General features: G+C 48.3%; 3 protein-coding genes across 22 annotated transcripts in view; 2 read left to right on the top strand and 1 right to left on the bottom strand.

Moving 5' to 3' along the window:
• Nucleotides 1–5,393, top strand: part of PARL (presenilin associated rhomboid like) — a 68,121-nt gene extending 62,728 nt beyond the window's left edge. For 2 of the 4 annotated variants that reach the window (XM_019946105.3, XM_019946104.3), the window contains one exon: nucleotides 1,278–1,603. In XM_019946105.3, coding sequence (XP_019801664.1) covers nucleotides 1,278–1,301 — 24 coding nt within the window. In that variant the 3' untranslated portion in view covers nucleotides 1,302–1,603. Of the gene's footprint in view, nucleotides 1–1,277; nucleotides 1,604–1,801; nucleotides 1,919–5,257 lie in introns of those variants that run through there. The other 2 variants (XR_002178581.3, XM_033855543.2) reach the window with 2 other exon arrangements.
• Nucleotides 4,778–15,726, top strand: MAP6D1 (MAP6 domain containing 1). 9 transcript variants are annotated; one of them, XR_012331401.1, is made up of 6 exons: nucleotides 4,778–5,471; nucleotides 9,944–10,031; nucleotides 10,458–10,575; nucleotides 11,155–11,294; nucleotides 12,718–12,813; nucleotides 13,950–15,726. XR_012331401.1 is itself a non-coding variant. In XM_073803936.1 (4 exons), the coding sequence occupies exons 1-4, from the start codon at nucleotides 4,783–4,785 to the stop codon at nucleotides 11,160–11,162; spliced, it is 903 nt and encodes a 300-aa protein (XP_073660037.1). In that variant the 5' UTR covers nucleotides 4,778–4,782; the 3' UTR covers nucleotides 11,163–15,726. The 9 variants fall into 9 exon arrangements, 2 of the variants coding, with proteins under 2 accessions (XP_073660037.1, XP_019801665.2); XR_012331400.1 differs by having other exon boundaries at nucleotides 12,718–15,726; XR_012331399.1 differs by having other exon boundaries at nucleotides 11,155–12,813.
• The window catches only part of YEATS2 (YEATS domain containing 2), a 109,128-nt gene continuing 101,978 nt past the window's right edge, over nucleotides 14,806–21,955 (bottom strand). For 8 of the 9 annotated variants that reach the window (XM_033855542.2, XM_033855536.2, XM_033855539.2 and 5 more), the window contains 5 exons: nucleotides 21,561–21,762; nucleotides 19,703–19,929; nucleotides 18,744–18,818; nucleotides 17,980–18,053; nucleotides 14,806–16,593 (listed from right to left, as the gene is read on the bottom strand). In XM_033855542.2, coding sequence (XP_033711433.1) covers nucleotides 16,485–16,593; nucleotides 17,980–18,053; nucleotides 18,744–18,818; nucleotides 19,703–19,929; nucleotides 21,561–21,762 — 687 coding nt within the window. In that variant the 3' untranslated portion in view covers nucleotides 14,806–16,484. Of the gene's footprint in view, nucleotides 16,594–17,979; nucleotides 18,054–18,743; nucleotides 18,819–19,702; nucleotides 19,930–21,560; nucleotides 21,763–21,955 lie in introns of those variants that run through there. The other variant, XM_019946103.3, reaches the window with a different exon arrangement.

The raw sequence follows: 21,955 nt of genomic DNA, 5'->3' as shown, positions 1-21,955 counted from the left end.
TGCATGTTTTTAAAATGCTTTTTTTCTTTCTGTAAATTTACTGATTATTTTTCAAAATTTTAATGGTGACTTTTTATGATTAAATGTTAACTATATTTAGTGAGAATTAGGATTCAGGTACAATTCAAGCCCTTTGTAATAAAAAAAATACATGCTCCAAACATTAAAAAAATGTTAAAACATTAAACTGCCATTCTGATATCAATTAAGTTGAATAGAGCATTTTTTCAGTCAGGTGTCTAAGATGAAAGATCAACAAAATCTAGTTTCTGCCTCAGGGAACATGAAATCTGTTTGGGGAAACCAGGGCAAAAATAAAAGTTTCAATAACAGAAGCTTTTTAAAATAGCCATTCCAAATGCCCCTCCTCCAGGGAAGCTCTCCGGGGAGGCAGGTGCCTTTGAGCTTCTCGCAGCCTGTGCTGCCCTCGGGTAGAGCTCCTAGTCGTGCAGACCCCAGGCCGTGGGCTTCTGATCTCACTCCCTGTGTGTTCCTCAGCTTAAGCAGATGCTCCCGAGAGGCTGAAGTGTAGCACCGCGGTTAGAGCACAGGTTACAGGGTCAGATTTGGGTTCTAGTCTCAGTTTGGTCATTCCTAGTTGTGCAGCCTGAGCAAGTTAAATTACTAAACCTCTCAGTGTTTCACCTTCCTCGGCTTATTGCTTCAGGCTGCTTTTAGGCATTGTTTAGGCATGTTTAACAGAGGATGGGGATTGGAGCTGTATTTTAAAAGGTGGGCAGAATTTGGATCCTTTTGTGTAGCCAGGCTGAAGGTGAGGAAGGAGAGACATTTAAATTAGTATAGCCATCATTATTAGTAAATTCTGATTCTGACATTTCTTACACTTGACATAATAAAAAGAGTCCAGGCTTAGAATCACTCTGACCTGCTAGTGAGTGCTTGATTGACTACTTAAAAGCTGTTAGCGCCTTGGGCAAATGACTTTCTTTCAGACTTGATTTCTTCATGTTTGTAAATGGGAAAAGTGATACTTGATTTGCAGGGTTGTGGTGAATTAAAAGTAGTGTGTGTGAAGTACTTACATTTTTGGAGCAGTCACACATGGTCCATCCTATTTCCATCTTTTATGTCTTCTGTATATTAAAGGTAAGTCATTGATCTACATTAAATAAATTAATCAGCTTTTTTAATATGCTGGATAGTAAATGACAGTGACATTCAGTTTTTAAAATGTCAGCTTGATATCATCATAGTACTTGGCATTTGTATGTCGTACTGTTTGAATGTTGGACCTGGTTTGTTTTTCTTTTCCCCAGATGGTATATTACTTATGGTCATGAACTCATTTGGAAGAACAGGGAGCCTCTAGTGAAAATTTGGCATGAAATGAGGACTAACGGCCCCAAAAAAGGAGGTGGCTCTAAGTAAAACTGGGGTTGGACAATACTGGTACGACTGGTCCATGCTGCCTGAAGCCCTAGGAATGCATCGGCCCTGGAGTGACCACATCTTTGCTCCTGCCTGGAAGACACTGAGCATCTAGCTTTCCCAGTATTTTAAACTATGTCCCCAGTACATGTCTCATTAGAAAATGAATTATGACAAAGTTGTGAAATAAAGGTTTATATCTCTAGTTTGTAAATAGCGGGTATATGTCTCTTTTGAAGAGCACTAATGCTGCCCTGGAATCTTGCTGTTCGTTGTTATATTTAACATAGTTTGAGTACATGGAAAGGTCTGATTGGAACTCAGAGGTGCTTGATTTTTAATATTGGCCTTCTAGCACCTCTGCTAAATATTTACTCTTACTTACCTACCCCTTTCCTTGCTTGGTTAACAGGTGAAAGTTAAGAGCATCTTCTCTCTGGCATGGGTCTGAAATAACAGCTGCAATATTTTCTAAATTTTCCCCAAAAGGTAGGTAATGTTTCGTGGCAGTGAGTGGCATATACAGAAAGATATTTTTAGGTTTTGCTTTCTAGGTTAAAATTGTAGCTAATTAAGAATTAGAAGGATGTATCTTGGATAAATTCAGACTTGAATCTGAGCCTAATAGCATCTTATGTTGGAAAATGTACATTCTTTGAAGTGGAGCATCATACTGACATAGCAGACAGTGGTCGTCGTCATAGCTTCACTGTAGTGGAACTCGTCCTCGTGATTGAGAATTATTTCTAGGAAATGCGATTTGAGAATTTAAAAGTTTTTCTTGAAAGGATTTATAGGAGAGTTTTTGAGTCTTTTGGTTGATCTCAAAGAGTTACACCAAATTTTGCACCTTGTGCTGGAGAGGGCCGGGCTTGCGTGGTGGCGGGCACAGAGCGCCTGGCTTCATGACAAGGAAGGGAGTCGTGCTCACCTCACACGGTGTTGAGAGCTGAATGGCAGCATGTGCCCAGCACGTAGGAATTATCCAGTTATGGTGGTTCTTCATCTTTTTCCCACCAAGCTGGACTCTTCTCTGCTGCAAAGTACCGGTCATTCTTGCCAGGCAGGGGACTCTGTTCTAGTTTAGAATAGTCTAAACTAATGTCACTTTAAGGAGAGAGAATTTTTGTTAACCCAGCCCTCATTTTGCCAGTAAGGAACCAGGGCGGTCGTGTGTGGGAACTGCCCAAGGTCACACTGCTGTGCTTTGACATTTCTGAATATGTAGTTATGCTAAGAACCCTGTGACTTACAGATGAGACAAGAAGTGTTTTTCAGAGATGGGATGGGAGGCTGAGATCACATGGACATTCCATATGGAGTCCAAAATGAAATTCATGTTGTCCGTGGGCAGATCTGGAAAACAGGCAACAAAGACACATCTGCTCTCTCTGCTTTGTGATGTTTAGAGAAGGAACGTTTGGAAGGTCAAGTTACCTACCTGTGAGAGGCCTTGGGAGGTCAGCACCCAGCTCCAGAAGCATAAGCCTAACTGTCCATAGCTTTGGCAACTTTCCCTACTCTCCTGTTTGCCCACTGGGGTATCTTGCTTTCTCATCTTGGCTTCTCTGCTGGCATGTGAGCACCCCAAGGCCGTGCTCTGCCTGGCTAGCGTGCCTCTCAGCCTGTGCCGCCTCCACTGTCCTCTGAAGTGTGGGGTCCCAGGAGCGCACTCTTAGCTGTCTCGTCTCTCTCATTTCTGTGGCTTCAGTTATCTCTGTGAGGATGTCTTCTGAGCTCTGGACCCACTGAATATCTCTAAGCTGTCACTCAGTACATATGTCTACTTTGTAGACAGTATGGAACTATGTCCCAGGCATAGTTACAGATCCTCAGACCCCACTACACAGGCATATCAAATATGACTCCTGGCTTAAGCCAGAAACCTGGGGCCATTCTAGATTTCCCTCTCTCACCTCTCATTTCTAGAATCCAGCCCCTTCTCTCCACTCCCAGTGCCTTAAGTTCAGTCCCTTGTCTCTAACCTGGACTGTTGTTAAGATTGTTCTCCAGCTGCTCTCTAAAATGTCCTGTACTTCTCCACAAGGCCACAGAGTGCTAAAAACACTTTAGTCATTTCCTGTTGTCGCCTATGAAAACTCCCTAGTGTGGCTACCAAGGCATTCCATGGCCCAGCCTCTGCTGCCTGTGGCTGAACCCTTGGCCCCTGGACCCTGCATTCCCACCCGACCCCACTACCCTCCCTCACTATGGGCAGCGAGTCCAGGTCCCTGGCCCTTTCTCCGCTGTTGGAAAGCTCTATTACACTGCTTTCCACATCTGTCACCCACTGCACTGTAAACGTCCTGAAGGCACCCAGCATTATTCCAGGCACATTGTAAGTCCTCTTTGACTGTTGTTTAGTGAATGAAGAAATCAAAACAAGAAGGGCTGCTCTTTTTTTTCTGCAGAACGGAGTGTTTTAGTCACCATTCTCCCAGGTGGCTGACCCAGGGCCTGGCACACATAAGTCACACAAAGCCAGCGTACCCTGAGCAGGTGTGTAATCTCCCAGTGTCTTCACGGTACACAGGCTCCTCTGCTGCTGCCTCTTGGGCCATGGCCTGGCCAAGGCAGCTGAACTGCTGCCACTTGGGGCAGTCGTTGTGTCGCTTTACTGTGCCTTCAAGCTAAGATAGGCAGTGGTTTGGGAGAGGACTCTGTATTCTGATGGCTAGGGCTGTACTGCAGTCCTCCCTCTGAGGTGCAGGCTGGATGCTGTCCAAGTATATGCTTGAGATGGAGCACTGGGTAATCAGTGCTGTTTCAACAGTGTTACTAGTAATTGGTCTGCAGTGCATACTGAGGGCTAGTGTCAAATATTCAGGAAGCCGTTGCCTGTGGCCAGGGAGCTGTTTGATACCCTGTCCTGCATTAAACAGACTGATCTATGACCTGGAGGATTACCTGTATTTAGCTCTGCACAGGAGGGAGAGAAACTTTTATAGCATAGCGGCCAAAGATTTGTGGCAGCTTTATAAGCAAGCCTTTATGGCCATGCTTTAAAATTAGGGATTTTAGGCCTCAGGAAATATCAGTTGAGGGCTAATGCCAATTCTCAGTGGAAGCTGAATTGGATGTCCCAAATTTGGCATCATAATGGCTGATTCAAACCCGCGTTCTGTGGGAAGCGCGGCCCCAAGTCTTCCCTGTGATCCCCTCATCGCGCGTCTCCCCCTGCGTGCCCACGAGCCCCGCGCTGCAGCCTCGCGCAAATCTGGCAGCCACGGCTTGTCCCCTGTCGGCGGGGTCCAACAGACCCTCCGGGAGGCGAGCTGCAGCCTGGGGGCTGGCGGAGGGCGATCGGCTAGGAATTGTCGCCATCCGGCCCTCGGCCTCTGCGAAGCCAGGTCTAAATTATAAGATAGCATTTAGGGAACTCTGGATTAAATTATGAGACATTCTTCAAGTTGGACACTTGTGCCTCCGGGCGGTTTCAGTTCCTCCAACCCCAGCCCCGTTTCTGCACCCCGCCAGCCTTACCCTCTTCCTTCACCGGCGCCCAGCTCCAGCCCTGCACAGGCGGCCCTGGCCTCGCGGGGCTGTCGCCCAGCCCTCCGCTCCCTGGGTGGCCACCCCGAGGCCGGGGGGCGGGGCTGCGGCAGCGCCGGCAGGGCCGCGAGGGCGGGGCCGCGGGCGGGGGCGGCGCTGCCCGGAGCGCAGGGAGTCGAGCGAGCGCGAGCGCCAGGCGCCGGGGCCAGCATGGCGTGGCCCTGCATCAGCCGCCTCTGCTGCCTGGCGCGGCGCTGGAACCAGCTGGACCGCTCCGACGTGGCTGTGCCACTGACCCTGCACAGCTACTCCGAACTCGAGAGCGAGGAGCCGGGCCTGGGCGGTGCCACCTCACGCAGGGGCTCGTCCCCCGCAGGCTCGCGGGACCCCGGCCGGGACGTGCCGCTTACTCAGTACCAGCGGGACTTCGGCGTGTGGACGGCGCCCGCGAGGCCCAGAGATGCAACACTGGGGCGCGGGTCGGGAGCGGGCGGCCGCAGGATCAAGCCCCCCGCGCCCTACAGCCGGGGGGTCTACGTGCTCCCCGTCGGCGACGCAGATGCGGCTGCAGCGGCGACCACATCGTACAGGTATGAGGCTGGGGGCAGGGGAGCGCATTGTATGCAAACCACGTGGTCCCAGGAGACTGAGCTGGGGAGCCTGGAGGACCAGGGTGGGCGGGAGGGAGGAGGCGCCTGGAGCCCCCATCCCACACGACTTAGAGAGCCGTGGGTAGCCTCCGAGGTCATCCCCTTTGGTTCCTGGCACTGCCAGCGTCTCCTTCGATGCTCCCCGACCAGACTCGGAGTGAGTGAGCGAGCGAGCACCTCCGTGGCGGCGAGCTCACTACCTCACTCGCTGCCCTCTCGGGCAGTCCTGGCAGAAAGCCTGCCTTCGACCGAGTTAAAATCCTCTTCCCCTTAACTTCCACCAGGTGGGCCTAGCCATAGGAGGGGTGCTCGCAGGCCAACTGCCTGAGGATCGCCTTCTGTGGGGGCGTTGGTGGTGAGGACCAAATGCAGAGCTTCCAAGTGGGTGGTCCCCTAGAGATGCCACTGAGTGACTGAGGGCAGCTGACTTGGCTTTCACTGAGGACAGGCCTGTGTTCTGCCCCTGGACAGCTGAGGGCTTTCTGTCTTCTTATAACAAGTGATCAGAAAAATTGGAAATTACGGAAATTACAACATAGAAAATGAATATGCCCTTAATCCTACCCCAAACTCGTAGTTCTTTCTAATCCTTAACATGCATTTGAGTGCGTATCTGTTTATAATTCTTGCATAGATTTGTAACTGTACACGTTTTTTTTTTCTTTCACGTATCGTGGATGTCATTCCGTGTTACTAGATGCTCTCCTACAACATGAATTTTAATGGATGTGCAGTATTTTATCTTATGGATATACATTATCCATATATTGATATATATGTCCACATATTAACCTACTCTCATGTCGTTAAATATTTAGGGTGTTTCTAATTTGGGGCTATTAAAAACACTGTTCCTTTGATCTAGTTACTTCACTTGTAGAAATTTTCCCTACAGGTAACCTTGAACATGGGGTGGGAGCTAAGGAGTATAAGGTACGTGTCAACAACAGTACAGCAGAAAATGGAAACAGTTCCATTGTCCTACTGATGTAGGGGACTGGTTAATTATAGCTCTGCCATAGGATGGGCTACTGGGAAGCCCAGAATGTACTGATAATAGAAGATGTCAAAAAAGATGCAGAACGATACATCTGCTACTATTTGTGTTTTTAAAGGGGTTATTGATACATACATATCTGCTGAAATAAGTGTAGGATGTCTCTGCATGGATGTGTGAGAAAATGGTAACCTTTAGGGAGAGGAAGAAGGGGAAGGAGTTGTGGATGCTGCCAGGGGTGGAAGGAGACTGAGGGACTTTTCACTCTGCCCTTTTGAACCACTGCTTTGTTTTTTTCTTTTGGCTGTGCCACATGGTTTGCAGGATCTTAGTTCCCCGACTAGGGATGGAACCCATGCCCCCTGCAATAGAAGCACGGAATCCTAACCACTGGACCACCAGGGAATTCCCTGAACCACTGCTCTAAAAAAAAAAAAAAGTACATATATTGCCTTTAACAAAAAATTTTAGAGAAAAAAATATCTCTTTTGATCAGCATTCTTGTAGCTAAATCTTTGCTTATACAATAATTTCTTTAGTATGAATTCCTACCTGTGGAATTAAGGGCCAAAAGGTATGAACTTTCTCCTTCAATTTTATTACTTTTAAAATCAACTGTATTGAGGTATAATTTCCATATAGTAAAATTCATCCATTATAAGTGTACAGCTGGATGACTTTTGTATACACCTGGGCATCACCACCATAATTCAGACACGTGGAACATTTTGTCTCCCCAGAGGTTCCTTCACGGGCATGCAGGTTTTAAGGAACTCGATGGGGAGTGGCTGTTTCAGGATGGGTCTTGTGTTCAGGGACGTGTGCTCAAGCTGAGCTGCAGAAATGCAGCCAGGGGTGTCAGGGCAGGGCAGACACTGAGCCGCAGCACTGGGGCCCCAGCCACGCAGTGGACGGTGCCGACTGCTGCACGACGGGGCCCTGAACCAGCTGGAGGGGCCTTGAATGACAGGTCTGGAAGGCCAGAGGTCCTGGGTGTGCAGCGCCTTCAAATGGCTGATGTTCCAGGCACAGATGGGGGCGGAACTTGCAGGGAGATAGCTTCAGCTCAGGGAAGGAAGCGCTTTCTAATAATTAGAACTGACTAGGATGGGTAAGGTCACGTGGTGCTGATCTCCTGCTCACTGGAAGTGTCCAAGCAAAGGCTGGACTTTTAGAAGCCATCCCTCACCCTTGCTGAGCAGATGGCAGGTTTGAATGTCCTGCTGGGTCCTTCCAGCTCCAGTGATACTAAAGGTACTAGTTATTACTCTCTGCTTGGCACGTACCAGGCACCAGGCTTAGGACTTCCCACAGATTATCTCCCCAAGACTTCACAATAACGCCCTGGAATAAGTTCAGTTCTTGCTGTCCCCATTCTATAGATGAGGCACTTGAGTGGCTGGCATGAGGTCACGCAGAGCAGAGCAGAACCCAAGTATGTCTTGCCTCAGAGACCAAATCTGTGCCCCTAATAGGTTATCATCCCCTAAGATGCTGCCTCCTCTGAATCAGGTAGTTGCTTGACCTGTGTCCGGCAGTGGTGGAAAAGTACCGAGTTGGGCAAGAGTTGGGACTCACTAGAGCTCTCCTTCCTGGTATATAAACTCGGTGGGTCACTTGGCCCCTCTGACCCTTTCCTCATCTGTAAAGCAGAAATAGCAAGAGCTTAGTTGCCTGGGTCACCTGGCAGAGACATAGGACCACTGCTGAACTTGGCTCCCCAGCACCGTGCGAGCCGACCTCGGGGACCCTCCATCTCCCAGCTCTACTACTGGAATGAGCAATTCCATCCCACCTGCCTTCTTGAAAGATGCACGTTACCTAAGCGAACTAGTTAAAGAAATTTACAAAGCAAAGGAAATGAACAGATCCAGAGAGCCCAGGGATACGAGTACTCGTGGCTACTCCTCTCCACCCCAGCAGGTCCTGCCTCACCTGGCCCTTGGTCTCCAGGTGAGAACTGACCTGCCTCTCACTCGGCCAGAAGGGCAGTGGGTCCTGCCCACTGCCAGCCTGGGTCCTTCCTCCTGACCAGCTCCTCCCAGAGCTTTCCCTCCAGAGTTCGGTGTGTCAGCACCCCTGGCCCAGTCGTCTCCCTCTTTCCTTCCTGGGTGAGTCAGTTAAAGGGCCAACAGTCAAAGTGCCAGACTTGACTCCCACTTTTCCAAGTGCCCATCGGGAAGGCTTAGGGAAGTTCAGGGATTTGTTTGAAGCCATGTTGGCCTGAGAACCCAGGCCTCAGGACCCTCAGTCTGGTGCTCTGCAATGCCCTGGGTGGCTCCCTGCCCCTCAGCAGGAGGGACTGCGGCCCTCAAGGTCCAGCTGAGGCTCACATGAGGTGGACAGTGGTGGAAACTTCTTGGTGAGGGGAGGCACAGTTGACTCAGCTAGTCCTGTATTATCTCCTCGGCAGGCCATTAGCCTGCCCTCCTCATCTCCTGGGCAGTCACCAGGCCCTGCCGAGTCTGTCTTCAACGTCCCTTCTCCATCCCCACTGCAGGCCTCCCTCTCACCTGGGCTCCAGCACCAGGCCTGTCCCACAAGGAACCACAGGCACTGCTCTAGCCCCTGGCTCTGGTCACCTCCTGCTCTGGGACCCCTGCAGCCACCCTGGGGCAGCAGGCTTGGGCTGCCAGACCCAAGGCTCAGTTCAGTGTGGGAACAGAAGGGCACACCAAGGGGAGGACCTGCTTCCCCAGGAGAAACAGAGTAGCAGATGGCTCGGGCAGCTGGTCTTTGAAACCTTGCAGCTTTGGAAGCAAAAGTTATCCAATAGGGCCTTGGCCCAATTCGCCTCCTGGTACCCGAGTGCTGGCCACAGACAGACACAGCTGCTCCCTGCACACGTGTCATGCCCAGTGGTGCCCAGCTGTGCTGCTAAGGAGAAAAGGCTGCTTTGTTGATCTCAGGGCCTGAAACCTGGCCAGGGCTGTGGATGGGGTGAGATAGGCTGGGCTGGACCCAGCCCAAATACGGATGCTGCCTCTGGCCATCTGGACCCTTTTCCTCAGAACATCACCTTGGCCAGCGGCTCCTGTGGGCACAGGAGGTCTCTGCCATTTAGTAGGGGAGTTGATAGAATTAAAATAGGTTTTTTTGTTTGTTTGTTTGTTTTTTAAGAGGAACTGAGGAATTAAGTCTTTGTGAAAAGAATGCTACTGTGAGCACTTGGAGCTAGGCCGTGCCAGCCTTGTCACTTCCCTCCAGGTAGCCAACACCTACCCCCTGTGCAGACCACCGTCCCTCCCTGCTCCTGCGCATCAGTGCCCGCGGGCACAGCGCCATACAAAAGCCACAGCGCCAGGCTGTCTTTAGTTTCTTGAGATGGTCACTACGACTTATACTCTTTTGCAGGAGTTAATAAGACAAGTTATTAAAAACTAAACACAACACTGAGCCTCATTTTCTTCCTCAGTTGTAACCAGGTATGGAGGACCGTGCAGTGTGCTGTCCAGTCCGTCACCTCCTCTGGACATAAGGGCCACCAGCGACGTGGGCTGCAGGCGAGCGACTTTTGCTGGTTCTGGGCCTCTAGGGCCCCTTGAAGTGGCCCGGAGGCAAGATAGGGAGCCCTGGAGGGCAGGGCTGGAACGTGCTGTCTCTGAGGGCCGGCACACGCCGGGAGCTCGCAGTTCGGGATGAGTGGGATCCAGTTGTTGACTGAGCTCTCTGCTTACTCCCCGTGCAGCCTGTGCCACTGCTCCCCAGCAGCGTGAGAGAAAATTCCCGCTGGAGCTGTCTGGGGTGCACTTCGTCTGCTAGTTCTGCCTTTGTAAGGGGAGAAAGGAACATCTGCAGCCAAAGCAGCATCTCAGCAGTGGACATTGGTCAGGAATATTCCAGAAGCACAGGGCAAGGGCCGAGGCCTCTGAGGGGTCAGGGGAAGGGACGGGAGACCCTGTGCAAGGTTGTGATGTGTTCTGTTCCAGACAGGAATTCCAGGCTTGGACTGGAGTGAAGCCATCGAGATCCACAAAGGTGAAACCCGCCACAGTCATCACAACCCACAGCTCTGGATGGGACAGCAGCCCCGGGGCTGGCTTCCAGGTCAGTCCGAAGCTGGTGCTGCAGGGCAAGGGGCTGGGTGCCTGGCTGCAGGCGGTGTGAGGACAGAGGCTTTTCTTCCAGGTTAGGGACTAGGAGTCAGGTTTGGGTGGTGTAGGATGGCATTATGCCAGGGACAGTGGTGTCTCAACACCCAATTGTCACTCGTGAACAGAAAGCCAAGGTGCTGCTTTGTCGTTAGCCACATGTGTGTCCCCCTAGTGCTGACTTCTCTGGGGAGAAGGGTGTCCCCTCCCTTCTAAATCCCAATCTTACCCTTGGCCACTGAGCCCTAGTGACAAGCTGTCCAGGCCCCGGCGTTCATGTAAGGAGGAGCTGGAAGGGAGGTGGGGCCGTTCAGCTTCCTGACTCAACCCAAAAGAGGCTTCAGGGAGAAACGAAGGTCCACGTGCTCCATCTGGCCAATGTCCCCTAACGCAGGAACCCCGCGTTAACTGCAGACCCTTCAGGTTAGCAGTCCCAACTCTCAAGGACAAAGAGGGGATTTTTTTCCTGGAGCTGTGGGGAGGGGGAAAGTCGAGGGAAAGGCCCGCTGATCTGTGGCCACATTTCATTTTCCAGGTCCCTGAGGTGAGGAAGAAGTTCGCCCCTAACCCCTCAGCCATCTTTCAGGCCTCAGCTCCCCGGATCCTCAACGTGTGACTGCCCACGGAGAGGAGCGAGCAGCCACAGAGGATCAGAACCCACTGCCCGGGGACTGGGTGAGGTCTCAGGACCAGATGGCCCCTGCTGTCAGAGGGGGAGGGTCCTCCGTTCTCACCGTGGGGCACTACTTCCTCTCCAAGCTGCACGAGGCTGCGGGCAGAACAGAGGCACAGAGGGACACAGCACCACCCAGCTCAGCTCTGGGCCTCAGAGATGTGTGCGGAAGGCTTCAGATCTTTTTTAATTGCCTCTTTTGGCCACCCTTCATTTTTTAAATCTGAAGAACTTGATCAATTCTACTGTGAACTGAATTGGTCGCTGGGGGCTGAGGAATATGGACATAACAGGTCCTTGAAAGATCCAGTAATGTCCACGTTGTTGTTTTCGCAGGCTGCATGACAATTTTATAACCGATGGTAACCCAAGGTGGTGTCCTTGGATAGTCCCACCAACGGCCCCACATGTTCAGGCTGTAGAAGAAATCTTAGGTTGTCACCTGCATGTGACTCATGATGATGCTAAGTAACCAGGAAGAAGTTTCCCAAAGAAGCAGAATATCAATCATAGGGTTTCAGTTTTAAAGACAATTTCTTTATGGCCAAGACGACCCTGGTTTTAACAAAACAAACATTTCTTGGGATGAGTGAAGTACTGAGTGAATGACATTTACCTTAGTATTACTGACTCGTTTTGTTCCCTTAATGTATTGATGACTAGATGGGAACTACTATACTAAGAACTGGGAGCTTCTTTGGGAGAAGGGTGGCATTAGCTTCATTCCCTGAAAGACCTGAAAACGTCATCTCATTACAGGGAGCTCACTAGCTGTTGAGGCAGCTCATTCTGTTTTTGGAAGGCCCTCTCCTTTCTTGACAAATTCCAGCCAGTGCAGCCACTTGGAACTAGCCTGGTCCCCTCTTTGCACAGCAGCCCTCGAAACATTTGAAGGAGTTTGTGTTCCTTTTAGAGATTAGAGGCACAAGCTAAGGACAGTTTCGGTAAGGAAGCTCAAGGATTTCCCTTTGGATCTTTACCTCTTTCCAGCCCTCAGGTGGCTTAGCCAGGTGAGCATTTACTTTCACCACAGGAGGTGGCATTCAGGTTTTAGAAGCAGCTCAGAGCGGAGGCGGAGCCCTGTTTCCAGCTCAGGCTGCGAGGGGCCATCAGTCCCCTCAGAGGTGCTAGCTCCCAGCTCTGGCACATTTCCAGCAAAGGAAATGTTGAGAGAATCATTTTAAAGGGAAAAGCAAAACCATATGCTTACACAAAGGGTCCTATTATTTCAGACTTCATTGGTTTGCATGTTAGATGCTTCTAAGGGAAAAGAGACTGCGTGCTGGGCATTCTGTGAGAAGCAAACAGATTAATGGTACAATCCCAGATTTTACTAAAACGCAAACATATTGTTTCAATTTAACATTTCTTTAAATTAATTATAAACACGAACGCCTTCTCATGTCTTCCTTTATCTCCTCTTAGTAAGAGGACTTCAATGTGCCATGGCTACTGCTGCTCTCCCTCGGAGGCTTGTAGATTCTGAGAACGCTGACCCTAGGCTGCAGTCGCACTGCTGTCGTATGTAGTAATATTTAACAGAACGCATGAACTTCCTCTTTTACACTTACCCATTTCCCCCCAACCCCGCTAGGAGCCTAGGGTAAAAGGACTGTCTTTGAAGCTAGTCTTGGGCTCAAATCTTGGCTTTTCCATTCACTAGCTGGGAGCAGTTTAAGCTTCTGTTTCCTTATCTGCAAAGTATGGGTAATGCCACTCCCCTCCCCACCCCCCCTAGAGAACGTGTTTATGTGCAGCGTGCTTAGTACAGTAAATGGCCAACAAAGCACAGCTGCTGTACTTATTCTCTCCTGCCCAAGCACCCCTTCCCGGGAGCCTGCTTTACTCCCATCTGCAGCTTTGGTCCATCTGATGCCACTGACAGGCCCTCTCAGTAGCCCCTGCCTGTGTCACACCACGTAGCCAGCCATGCCCATCCCTCCCCCAGAGCCTGTCCCAAGAGCCCATTCACTGAGCTGGGGGTAAAGCAGGCTGCCCCATGCTGGCAGTGTTGGCACTGCAGCAGCGGTGGGAGCACCACTGCCTGAGAGAGGCCTGACCTCTGGAAGGCATCCTGCACACCCAGGAACAAACAGCTTTTCAAAAACACCCCAACCCAACAGCCTTCCTTACTAGACTTCATTAATTATTAGATCTGGATTCTGAAACAGCAGCTTCCTCCCACTAGGTCTTCATAAGGCCTTAACACTGAGATAATAGCAGCCTCAGCCACGTGGTTCCAACTCACCTAGGTCATATGTATGATACAAACAGACGAAGACCGAAAGGAACGCACTGGAACACTGATCGTGGCTATCTTTGAGAAGGGGAACTATGGATAATTAAGAATTTTTTACACCTTACAGTATTTGCTAAAAGTTTCTATATAATTAGCATTTTTATATTAAATTAATAAGCAGTTTAATCTGCTTGTTAGGTAATTTTAGCCAAAGGAAAGAGTTCAAATTAATTATTCCATGACCAAAGTTAGCGCTGCAGTAGCAGCCTTGACCAGCCGTGAGGAGGCCCAACCACAGGGAGGCCCCTGGGTCCTGTCACCCACAGTCATTTAGACCAAGACTGATGGCTCCGTAGTGAGTCGAACTCAGAAGAACCCATTACAAACACTGATACTTTCATCCTTGTAATAACTCCAGGATTTTTGGCCAAACTCCAAAAAGCAGCTTTTGAGAGAACCTTGGCCATGCAGCCCACCCTGGGCCAACGGGGGACCCTTTGAGCAGGATCAGCTCCGCTGGCCTCACTCACACAGGCGCCTTCAGTCAGTTAAGAGGGAGTCCCCGATTAAGGTACTGTGACACTGTCCCGTGGCTCCTGTCAAAACCGTGGCTGACACAAATAACATTCAAGAAGGGGGCCTAGTCAATGCCCCTATTCTCCTTCCTCCAGACCATCAACTCCCTAAAGGTTGACACTAAGTGAAGCCTGGTCCCAGGAAAGCTACATACTTGGATTGTATTACAGGGCCTCCTCCCCAAAGAACTACTTACCTTTGAAGAACCAAAGCTTTCAAAGCTTTTAGTTCTTATTAAGGGTGGATATAAATAATAGTCATTTCTGAAATATTTCTGTACTTGCTGTAATTTTTTAGCCACTGTGATAGCAGATGGTCCCAGCAGGACTGGGTCACAGGAGTAACTTCTTTCTGGCTTCAGCACAGACCCATTCTTGCCAGACGAACCAGTGTGCTTCTTGATTGGACAACAGGAGCTGTTTTAATCTTTGCCTTGGCTTTGAGGTAGTTTTCCTTTGCTCCAAGCTGTCAGAAACCACTATGGCCAGGACCAACATGCATTTTTCCAAAACTTTTTCAGATTTTTATATAACTGTAATCCTTATTTTAAGTAGCTGCAAATTCTTTTTGGAAAGAAGTGGAAGAATTAATTCAAGTACACAAACAAACACCTATACCTTTGCCTCATCCCAGCTCTTTTTGACCTAATGTAAGAAAAACCCTACCAAAGTGTAGTGCTCCAAACTCAGAAAAACCCATCACAAATACTGAAAGATTTATTGTAGATATTTTTGTTACACAATTATGTTACATATTATGATACAAATACATTTCATTGCAACATTAATATATATGGGGACTGTTAAATCACTTACTATTTCTTTTGCAAAAAGATAATTTCTTGAGGCTTTCACATCTGTAATAACTGACTCTGTTCTCATTTGGAGCAAATCTTCATTCTTTAGATCTGAGTCACAGTCCACTGCTGAATGAGTCTACACTTGCCCATTAACCTTGCTTGGAGTATTTTATGTATGGAATATCTGAGCCTTTACTACTGAACTGTTTTATTACTAAGCCAGGACATGCCCTATGCCTTACTGAGTAATTTCCCTCTGCAGCTGCTGTCCTCAGATGCTGAATAAAGGGCAGATTTCTTGTAGTTGCCTCCCTGCCTTCTCCTGACTCGAACATCTAGAGGATTCATGAAAACGTGAATTATGTTGCTTGGATAAGTTTCTTTGGCTCTGACTCACAGCTTTCAGTTTTTCTTGGAGCAGATTCCTAACTGCTGAGAATAAATTCTTTACTTCTACAGACTGTCAGGAGGATTGGGGTAAAGTGTCTATAATGAAACTGGACATCATGCAGGGTGCGGCTAACTTTCCTTTTTCCGACCACTTCTGCCTCCCACTGAGATGGCCTCTGCCTATGACACAATCTGTTCTCACTGCTTCTGAGCACTGACATCCCTGTGTCTTGCCTTTGACAGTCCTTTCTCTACCTTTAAGGCACTCACAAGTGTTTAAAACACTTTTCTTCTTGGGAAAAACTCCTTGACAGAGAAGAACAAGACACCAAATCCACTGGATAGGTTGAACTGTCCAAGGGGCTGCTTCCCACTGGCCACTCAACATGGATTCAGCAGCAGAAGCTCCAGCAGACCACGCCAATGGTGAGGAACCAGCTCTCTGCCTGGCACACACTCAAAGCTGGCCTGACTCTGCCAAGTGCCCGGGCTTTGTGGGTGCTGTCTATGGCTAAGAGCTTCTCAGTTGTAGTCAAACCTTTTCCTGACCTATGCTGGGATCTGTCCATCCCTTGACAATGCTCTGAGACTGGTTGTAGTAATGCTCCTGTGTCCCATGAAAGAAGCATTCTCAGTCTGCAGCCTCCCAGGCTTGTGTCTCTTCCACACAGCATCACTGCTTCCTGAGCCGATGCTTGGGGTCTGAGTGCCGAAGCCCAGCCCTCCTCCAGATGTTATCAGGGTAACTAGAGGGTGGTGGTGGTGGTGCCTGTAACCCCAGCCCACAGAATGGGTGAAATCTCTAGCTTGCCAGACTCATTTTCTGCCTCCTGGAGGGAGACTCAGGCCCAAGGTGCCCACTGGAAAACACACAGAGGACAGAAGGGCCTGATACATGGGGCCTGACCCTGCTCTGATGGAGACCCTGATGGAGCCTGCACGGAGAGGGAACAGATTCAAGCTGACAGAGCATGCATCCACTCATGGCTTCACTCTAGAATCGGGAAACAAACTTCTCTCCTAAAAGGATTTGACCTGGGACTGAACACTGGTGTTACTAAGTGGAGGCAATGGTTTAGTAGCCATCATACTCCGAGGCACACAGAAAACGACCTTCTCTCCCAAACAGAAGAATCATCACAGTTCAAGACTTCGAATCCTGCTTTCCTAGGGGCATCTTCATTCTGTTCACTGATCTTCATTCAATATCCCCATGTGTTTGTTTGTGAGGAAGTCCAGAAAAGGAGTGTTGCAAATGGCCTGGTGAATATTACTCACTGTAATTTCTTTGGGAATCCTGGTCCAAAAAACAAAGATGTTAGTGATTCTCTCAAATATGTAAATAATTTAACCAATTAAGTTACCGAAAGGACCATCCCATGCACGGGCTCCAGTAGGTGGGGATGATGATGAGTGATAGGCATGGTTTAGGGCCACTCTGGGGATGGGGAGTGGGCAGGTGCCTTCTCTCCCCCCCTCTTCTTTCCCACTAATTCTTTTGACTCTGGTGGAGATGTGGCCTACCCTCTTCCCGGTCAGCCCTATTTAGTGCTCAAATATGACTTCCTACCACAGGCATGAGATGGATTTCAATAAGGTGGTTGAATGATTAAGAAGAAGAAAAAAAAAGACTGGGGATTGAGAAAAGAAAAAGGAAGTAAAGCAGAACAGAAGTTCTTGCTGTAATTCAGTCTCAGCCGAATGAAAGCTGAGTCAATGCACCACAGAGCCCATCTCTTGGAAAGATGGGAGATGGAGTTATGGCAGGCCAAGTGTGACGTTCAATGTTCTTATCAGAAGCACTCAGGTCACTCTATGTCTTCACATTTGGAACCAGAGAGGCGAGCAGGGGCTGCAGAGGCACTCCGCCCACTCCTGGATCTCCAGCAGGACAAGAAGCAGCATTACTAGAACTCCTTTATTCCTCACTTTTTGTAAAGACCTCTCTACACTGCCTGATGTGTTACATTCCTGTTAAGTCTGACCTAATCATATTCCTCTGATTTCGGTCTCTTCATGTCCTCAGGTATTCTGTTAAAGTTATATAAATTTATGACAGCCTTTAAGCACAACAGAATAAAATAAATTTGTTTCCTTTGAAAGGAATGCCTGTCTATCATTCTTTCAGGGCCCAGGAAAAGAGCAAAATTCAGCGTCCCAATCAATGACAATTAGAGAGGCTGCAAAGAGCACTGGTGAGCCTGTGGGTATAGAGCCAGTGAGATCTAAGTTTAAATCTAGGTTCTATCATGTATTTGCTGGGAAAGCCAGGCAAGATTACCTTTCAGAGCCCGGTTTCCTGATTTCTAAAAACGGAGCATGAGTTCTGAAATGAACAACAAATTAGGTAATATATGCAGTGCCTGGCCCTAAACCTGACACGAAAGAAACACTGCTTTTATCTTCAATGGCAACGAATTGGTATTTGTTCAACCCTGTAACATATGAGAGTCCTACTGAACAGGGTCTATGCAGTAGAGACGGGGAAGATACAGACCTCTCACAACCACGAGACTGTCTCAAAACAACCAAGTAGACCCCCAAGTCTGTCTGGCTCTGAGAATGTCCCAAGCACTGACACCGCCTACTGAAACTGACTTAGGTCTAAAACATCATGATGGGCAACTAAACTGTGAGGAAATATCTGTCAGCCTGATACCACCAACTAAAGAGATAACAGTACCTGTTGTGAGACGCTGCCTGGTATCCAACCGCCAAAGCCTGTCTCAGGATGTCACTGACCAGCTGCTCTGTAGCCTACAACAGAAGATGCTGTTACTCTCAAAAGGGCCACCTGCTTGCTGGCAAGAAGGGATGTAGCTGACCCCATCCCATACCCTAAACTTGGAAACAGCTATATCTAAGGATCAAAAGTCCTTAAGGAAAAATTAAAGGTTCGAATAATAGACCACAAATAATAGCCCACAATTACAGAGGCTATGATTCTGAGAAATTATGAAGGGGGTAACTTTCATTAATCAGACATTATTTTTAAAGAGAACAGGTGAGGGCTATTTGTGAGGTATCCCTGCTCCTGGAGGAGATCTACCAGGAAAGGAACTGCTGAGCTAGGATCTGGCTGGGTAAGGAACCTGGTTTTGTCATCCTCTCACCGAAGGATGGGACAGTTGTGGCTACTGTTGTGACATGTGAGTCACCTCTTTAAGCACTGAGACCTATGACTCTCACCTCAGACTACTTAAAAAGCGCTTGAAATGGCACTGAAAGATATCATTAGAGTGACATCAGCACAGAAACTCTTGTAGCACTACAATTTAATTCATTTAAAAATCAGAAGGAAAAAAAAGAGAAAACTTTAAGCCCGAATAAGCTGAGAAATCATAAAGCCTGTCATCTCTGTTCCATTTCTGTCCTGCCTGGCTGGCCCCTCAGCGCTTCAGCCCCTGACGGCAGCTCACGGCCCCTCTGCTGCCCACAGGCACCCACCTTCAAAATCATATCTTCCACCACCGACGCATACACATTCCTATGCAGCGCCACAGGCTGCAGGGTGATCCCAATCTGGAAGAGTAGAAGAAAGCCATTTGTTCCTATGTCTTCATGAAAAACAAGCACGCTTCTGATACCCAAGATGATGTCCGGGTGGAAGAATAACTCCACAAACGTTCTGGACAAAACTCATGGAGAAGTAACACAGAATATAACAACCCGAAAATCTGTTATCCTACCACTCCATGTTTCTAAGGGATTGTTAAAAATGCTATTATAATCCTGCTCTTACTCCCTGATCTCCTTCATGAGAGAACGTAGGATTTGCCATGAATTCTGACAGTGGGAGCAACATATTGGAAAGCCTGGAATCAGACTCTCAGGCCCTATTTGCAATAGGTGATAAAGATATACTTGGAAACGGCCCCACTTATCATCTCCTTCTGTAGGTGAAAAAAAACTAGTCTTTCATCACTTGGGTCCCAGGCAGCCGTGCAGCAGGCAGATGCTGAAGTGAGGCTGCGTTCCACTGGAGGTAGGTAGATAATTCTCTCCTGTACCATAAGGGCACTGAGTGCCACGTCCACACCCTGGCAGGGCACTTGGGAGCTATTAGTGTCAGGGAGAGCTCATTATGACATGCCTCATGAGGGAAGGGTGCTTCTACTGAGGCAAATGAGAAAAGAGCAGATGAAAAGTAAAAAACTGCCTACATCTAGCTGCCTTTGCTTCAATTTCATGTTCAACGAGCAGCCTCTCTATACATGTAATTCATTTTCCTGCCCAAGGGCCCCGATGCAGGAAGGCAGGTGCCCAGAGAGCAGAGCCCAGGTTTACCAGGCAGAAGGAAATCATACACCTGCTTCACCAGAAAGTCTGGTGTCAGTTTCTAAGGCTGAACACCTTGCACCTTGCACCTGGTTAGGGATCCAGCAGCACAGGCCTTAGTCCCCTACCTTCTGTGTGATGTCACCAATAAATTCAGAGCCTGGTGTTGGTGGCAGGTAGAATTTCATTTCTTCCTGTTTCTCGTCCTGTTCTTTTTTGATGTTTATCTTTAATGGCTCTGAGAGGTTGAGGATGTCCACCTCCTCCTCATTCTCCGGCTCTCTTTTCTGAAACTGCTGCAGGTCCTCCAGTTTCCGGCAGAGGTTGTCAGCAGAGGAGAATGATGACGGGCACTCTAAATGAGAGGTAATCAGTCTTATGACAGCTGTGGTGACAAAAGAAAGGGACTGTCCATCTCCAAGGGACCAATAGCCTGAGACCCAGAGAAGAAGGGTAAGTATCAAGGGAGCTGACCTTCTTTCTGGTTCTAAAATTCTATGAATCTATAATTATGAGAACTAGTAATTCATAAGGGAGACAAGCACCAAGACAGGCATCCTGTGTTAAAACATATGTGCTGTTAAGGACAATCTAAGTCAAAACAGCACATAATTCATACTTATGCCACCAAAAACAAGGCCATCCTCCCACTCCACTAATTTGTTTTCAGATTTTAAATCTGGAGAATTTAGAAATGCACAATGAAGAAATTAAAAATCATCCATGCTCTGCTTAGAGATAAGTACTACTAACATTTTAGTGTATACCATGCATCCAGTCTTTAATAAGTTGATTTATACAAAACCCAACAAAGAGTATTAGAAGTTTAAAGCCAGCAGGGGCTCTGGGAATCTTCTAGTGCATCCCTTTCACTTTATAGTTAAATAAGTGAGGTCCAGACTGGGACAAGGGCAGCCAGCAGGATGGAGGTAGAGCACCCAGCTCCTGGCTTTCTCTGTTTTATTGGCAGGATGCTCACAGATCAGTCAGTCATATTAACAGAAAGCCTAGTACAGGTAAAGTATTGTGCTTTACATACACTACTGGTGAAGCACAGAAGTAATCGACATGGTCTCTGCTCTCCAAAGAGCTTAGATATAAATCTGACAAACCCTCAAGGTTCTGATATTAAATACCACTGGAGATCAGAGAAAGGAGAGGCCACCCTGTGTTAGGGTGAAAGCTTCATGGAGAAAATGGAACTTGTGCTAAGTCTTAAAGGAACCCCCCCAGACCCTCCCTGTGCTCCAGGTTCCCTCAGACTGGGAGGTGGAGCATCTGTTTTTCTACAGAAATGGGGCTGAGAGGAGAAAACACTCCTTATTCATTAAGGTGAAACTCAAAATATTTTCCCCATATGTCTTTTATACCCAGCTCCCCTGCACCCCTGCCCACATATCTCAGTTATTTGTGTCTTTATCATAAAACAATTCATTTTATCTGCAACATTATTAGTTGTTTAAACCTGTGTCTCCAGCACTGGGCAGTGCACTTCCAGGCTAGGTTTTGGAGATAAAGTAACAGATAAGACATCGTCCCCATCTTCAGGGAGAAGACTCGTCTGTGTGAGGGTGGCTATAAGGTCAAAAAGGAAGAAGTCACTTCTACCACAAGGAAAGGAGTTAGATCAAGAAGGTCTTCAAAGGAGAAATGATGCTGAGGAAGGGGGCTCCTGAATGAACAGTGTGTTCCTGTTGCGTGTCACGGGCCAGAACATTCCTGGCTGGGGCACAACACTTGGGACACTTGGGCACAAATAGTTCTGTAGGGACCATCCTGGGGGGTGGGCGGGACACCCAGGGTGGGCTCCTGTTCTCTAAGGCAGCTCTTGGAGTCCTCAGGTCCCTTCACCTCAGCTGAAGGAAAGAGCATGGAAAACTGCTGGGGCTGACGTGGCCCGAAAACCATGGAGGCTGACAGGTGACCATGTGCTCCAAGGAAACACCTCTCGGCTGCTGATGGTGCCAGAGTCCCACCAGTGCTTACCTGGCTCGCTGTCAATCTGGGTCAGCACATCCTCGATCGAGTCCCCGTCGCTCCTCAGGCTTTCGGGGTCAGGTGGGGTGTAGCCATGGCAGCGACACCAGTGAGCAATGTGCTTGGTTTTAAGCGGGGTCAGGTGATGAAATCTTGGATTCTTTTCCAGTATTTCTTGTAAGACTTTTCGCATTGTCATCGCTCTTTGCCACTTAAAAAAATGGAGGGGGGAGGGGGAGAATTCTTCAACTTAGCGTGTTCAAATAAATCACCCAACTCTAAACTACCATGCTAACTTGTTAGAATCATTTTTTTCTAAGAAAAAAAATCTGATGGTGTTACTCCTCAGTTTTTTAAAAAAGTAAAAACTTACCTAATGCTTATAAAATAAAACTGAAATTCCT

The sequence above is a fragment of the Tursiops truncatus genome, chromosome 4, assembly GCF_011762595.2.
Source record: "Tursiops truncatus isolate mTurTru1 chromosome 4, mTurTru1.mat.Y, whole genome shotgun sequence".
In the NCBI taxonomy this organism is placed as follows: Eukaryota; Metazoa; Chordata; class Mammalia; order Artiodactyla; family Delphinidae; genus Tursiops; species Tursiops truncatus.
The sequence above is the reverse complement of the archived record's forward strand: the minus strand, read 5'-3'. Positions and strand labels throughout refer to the sequence as shown.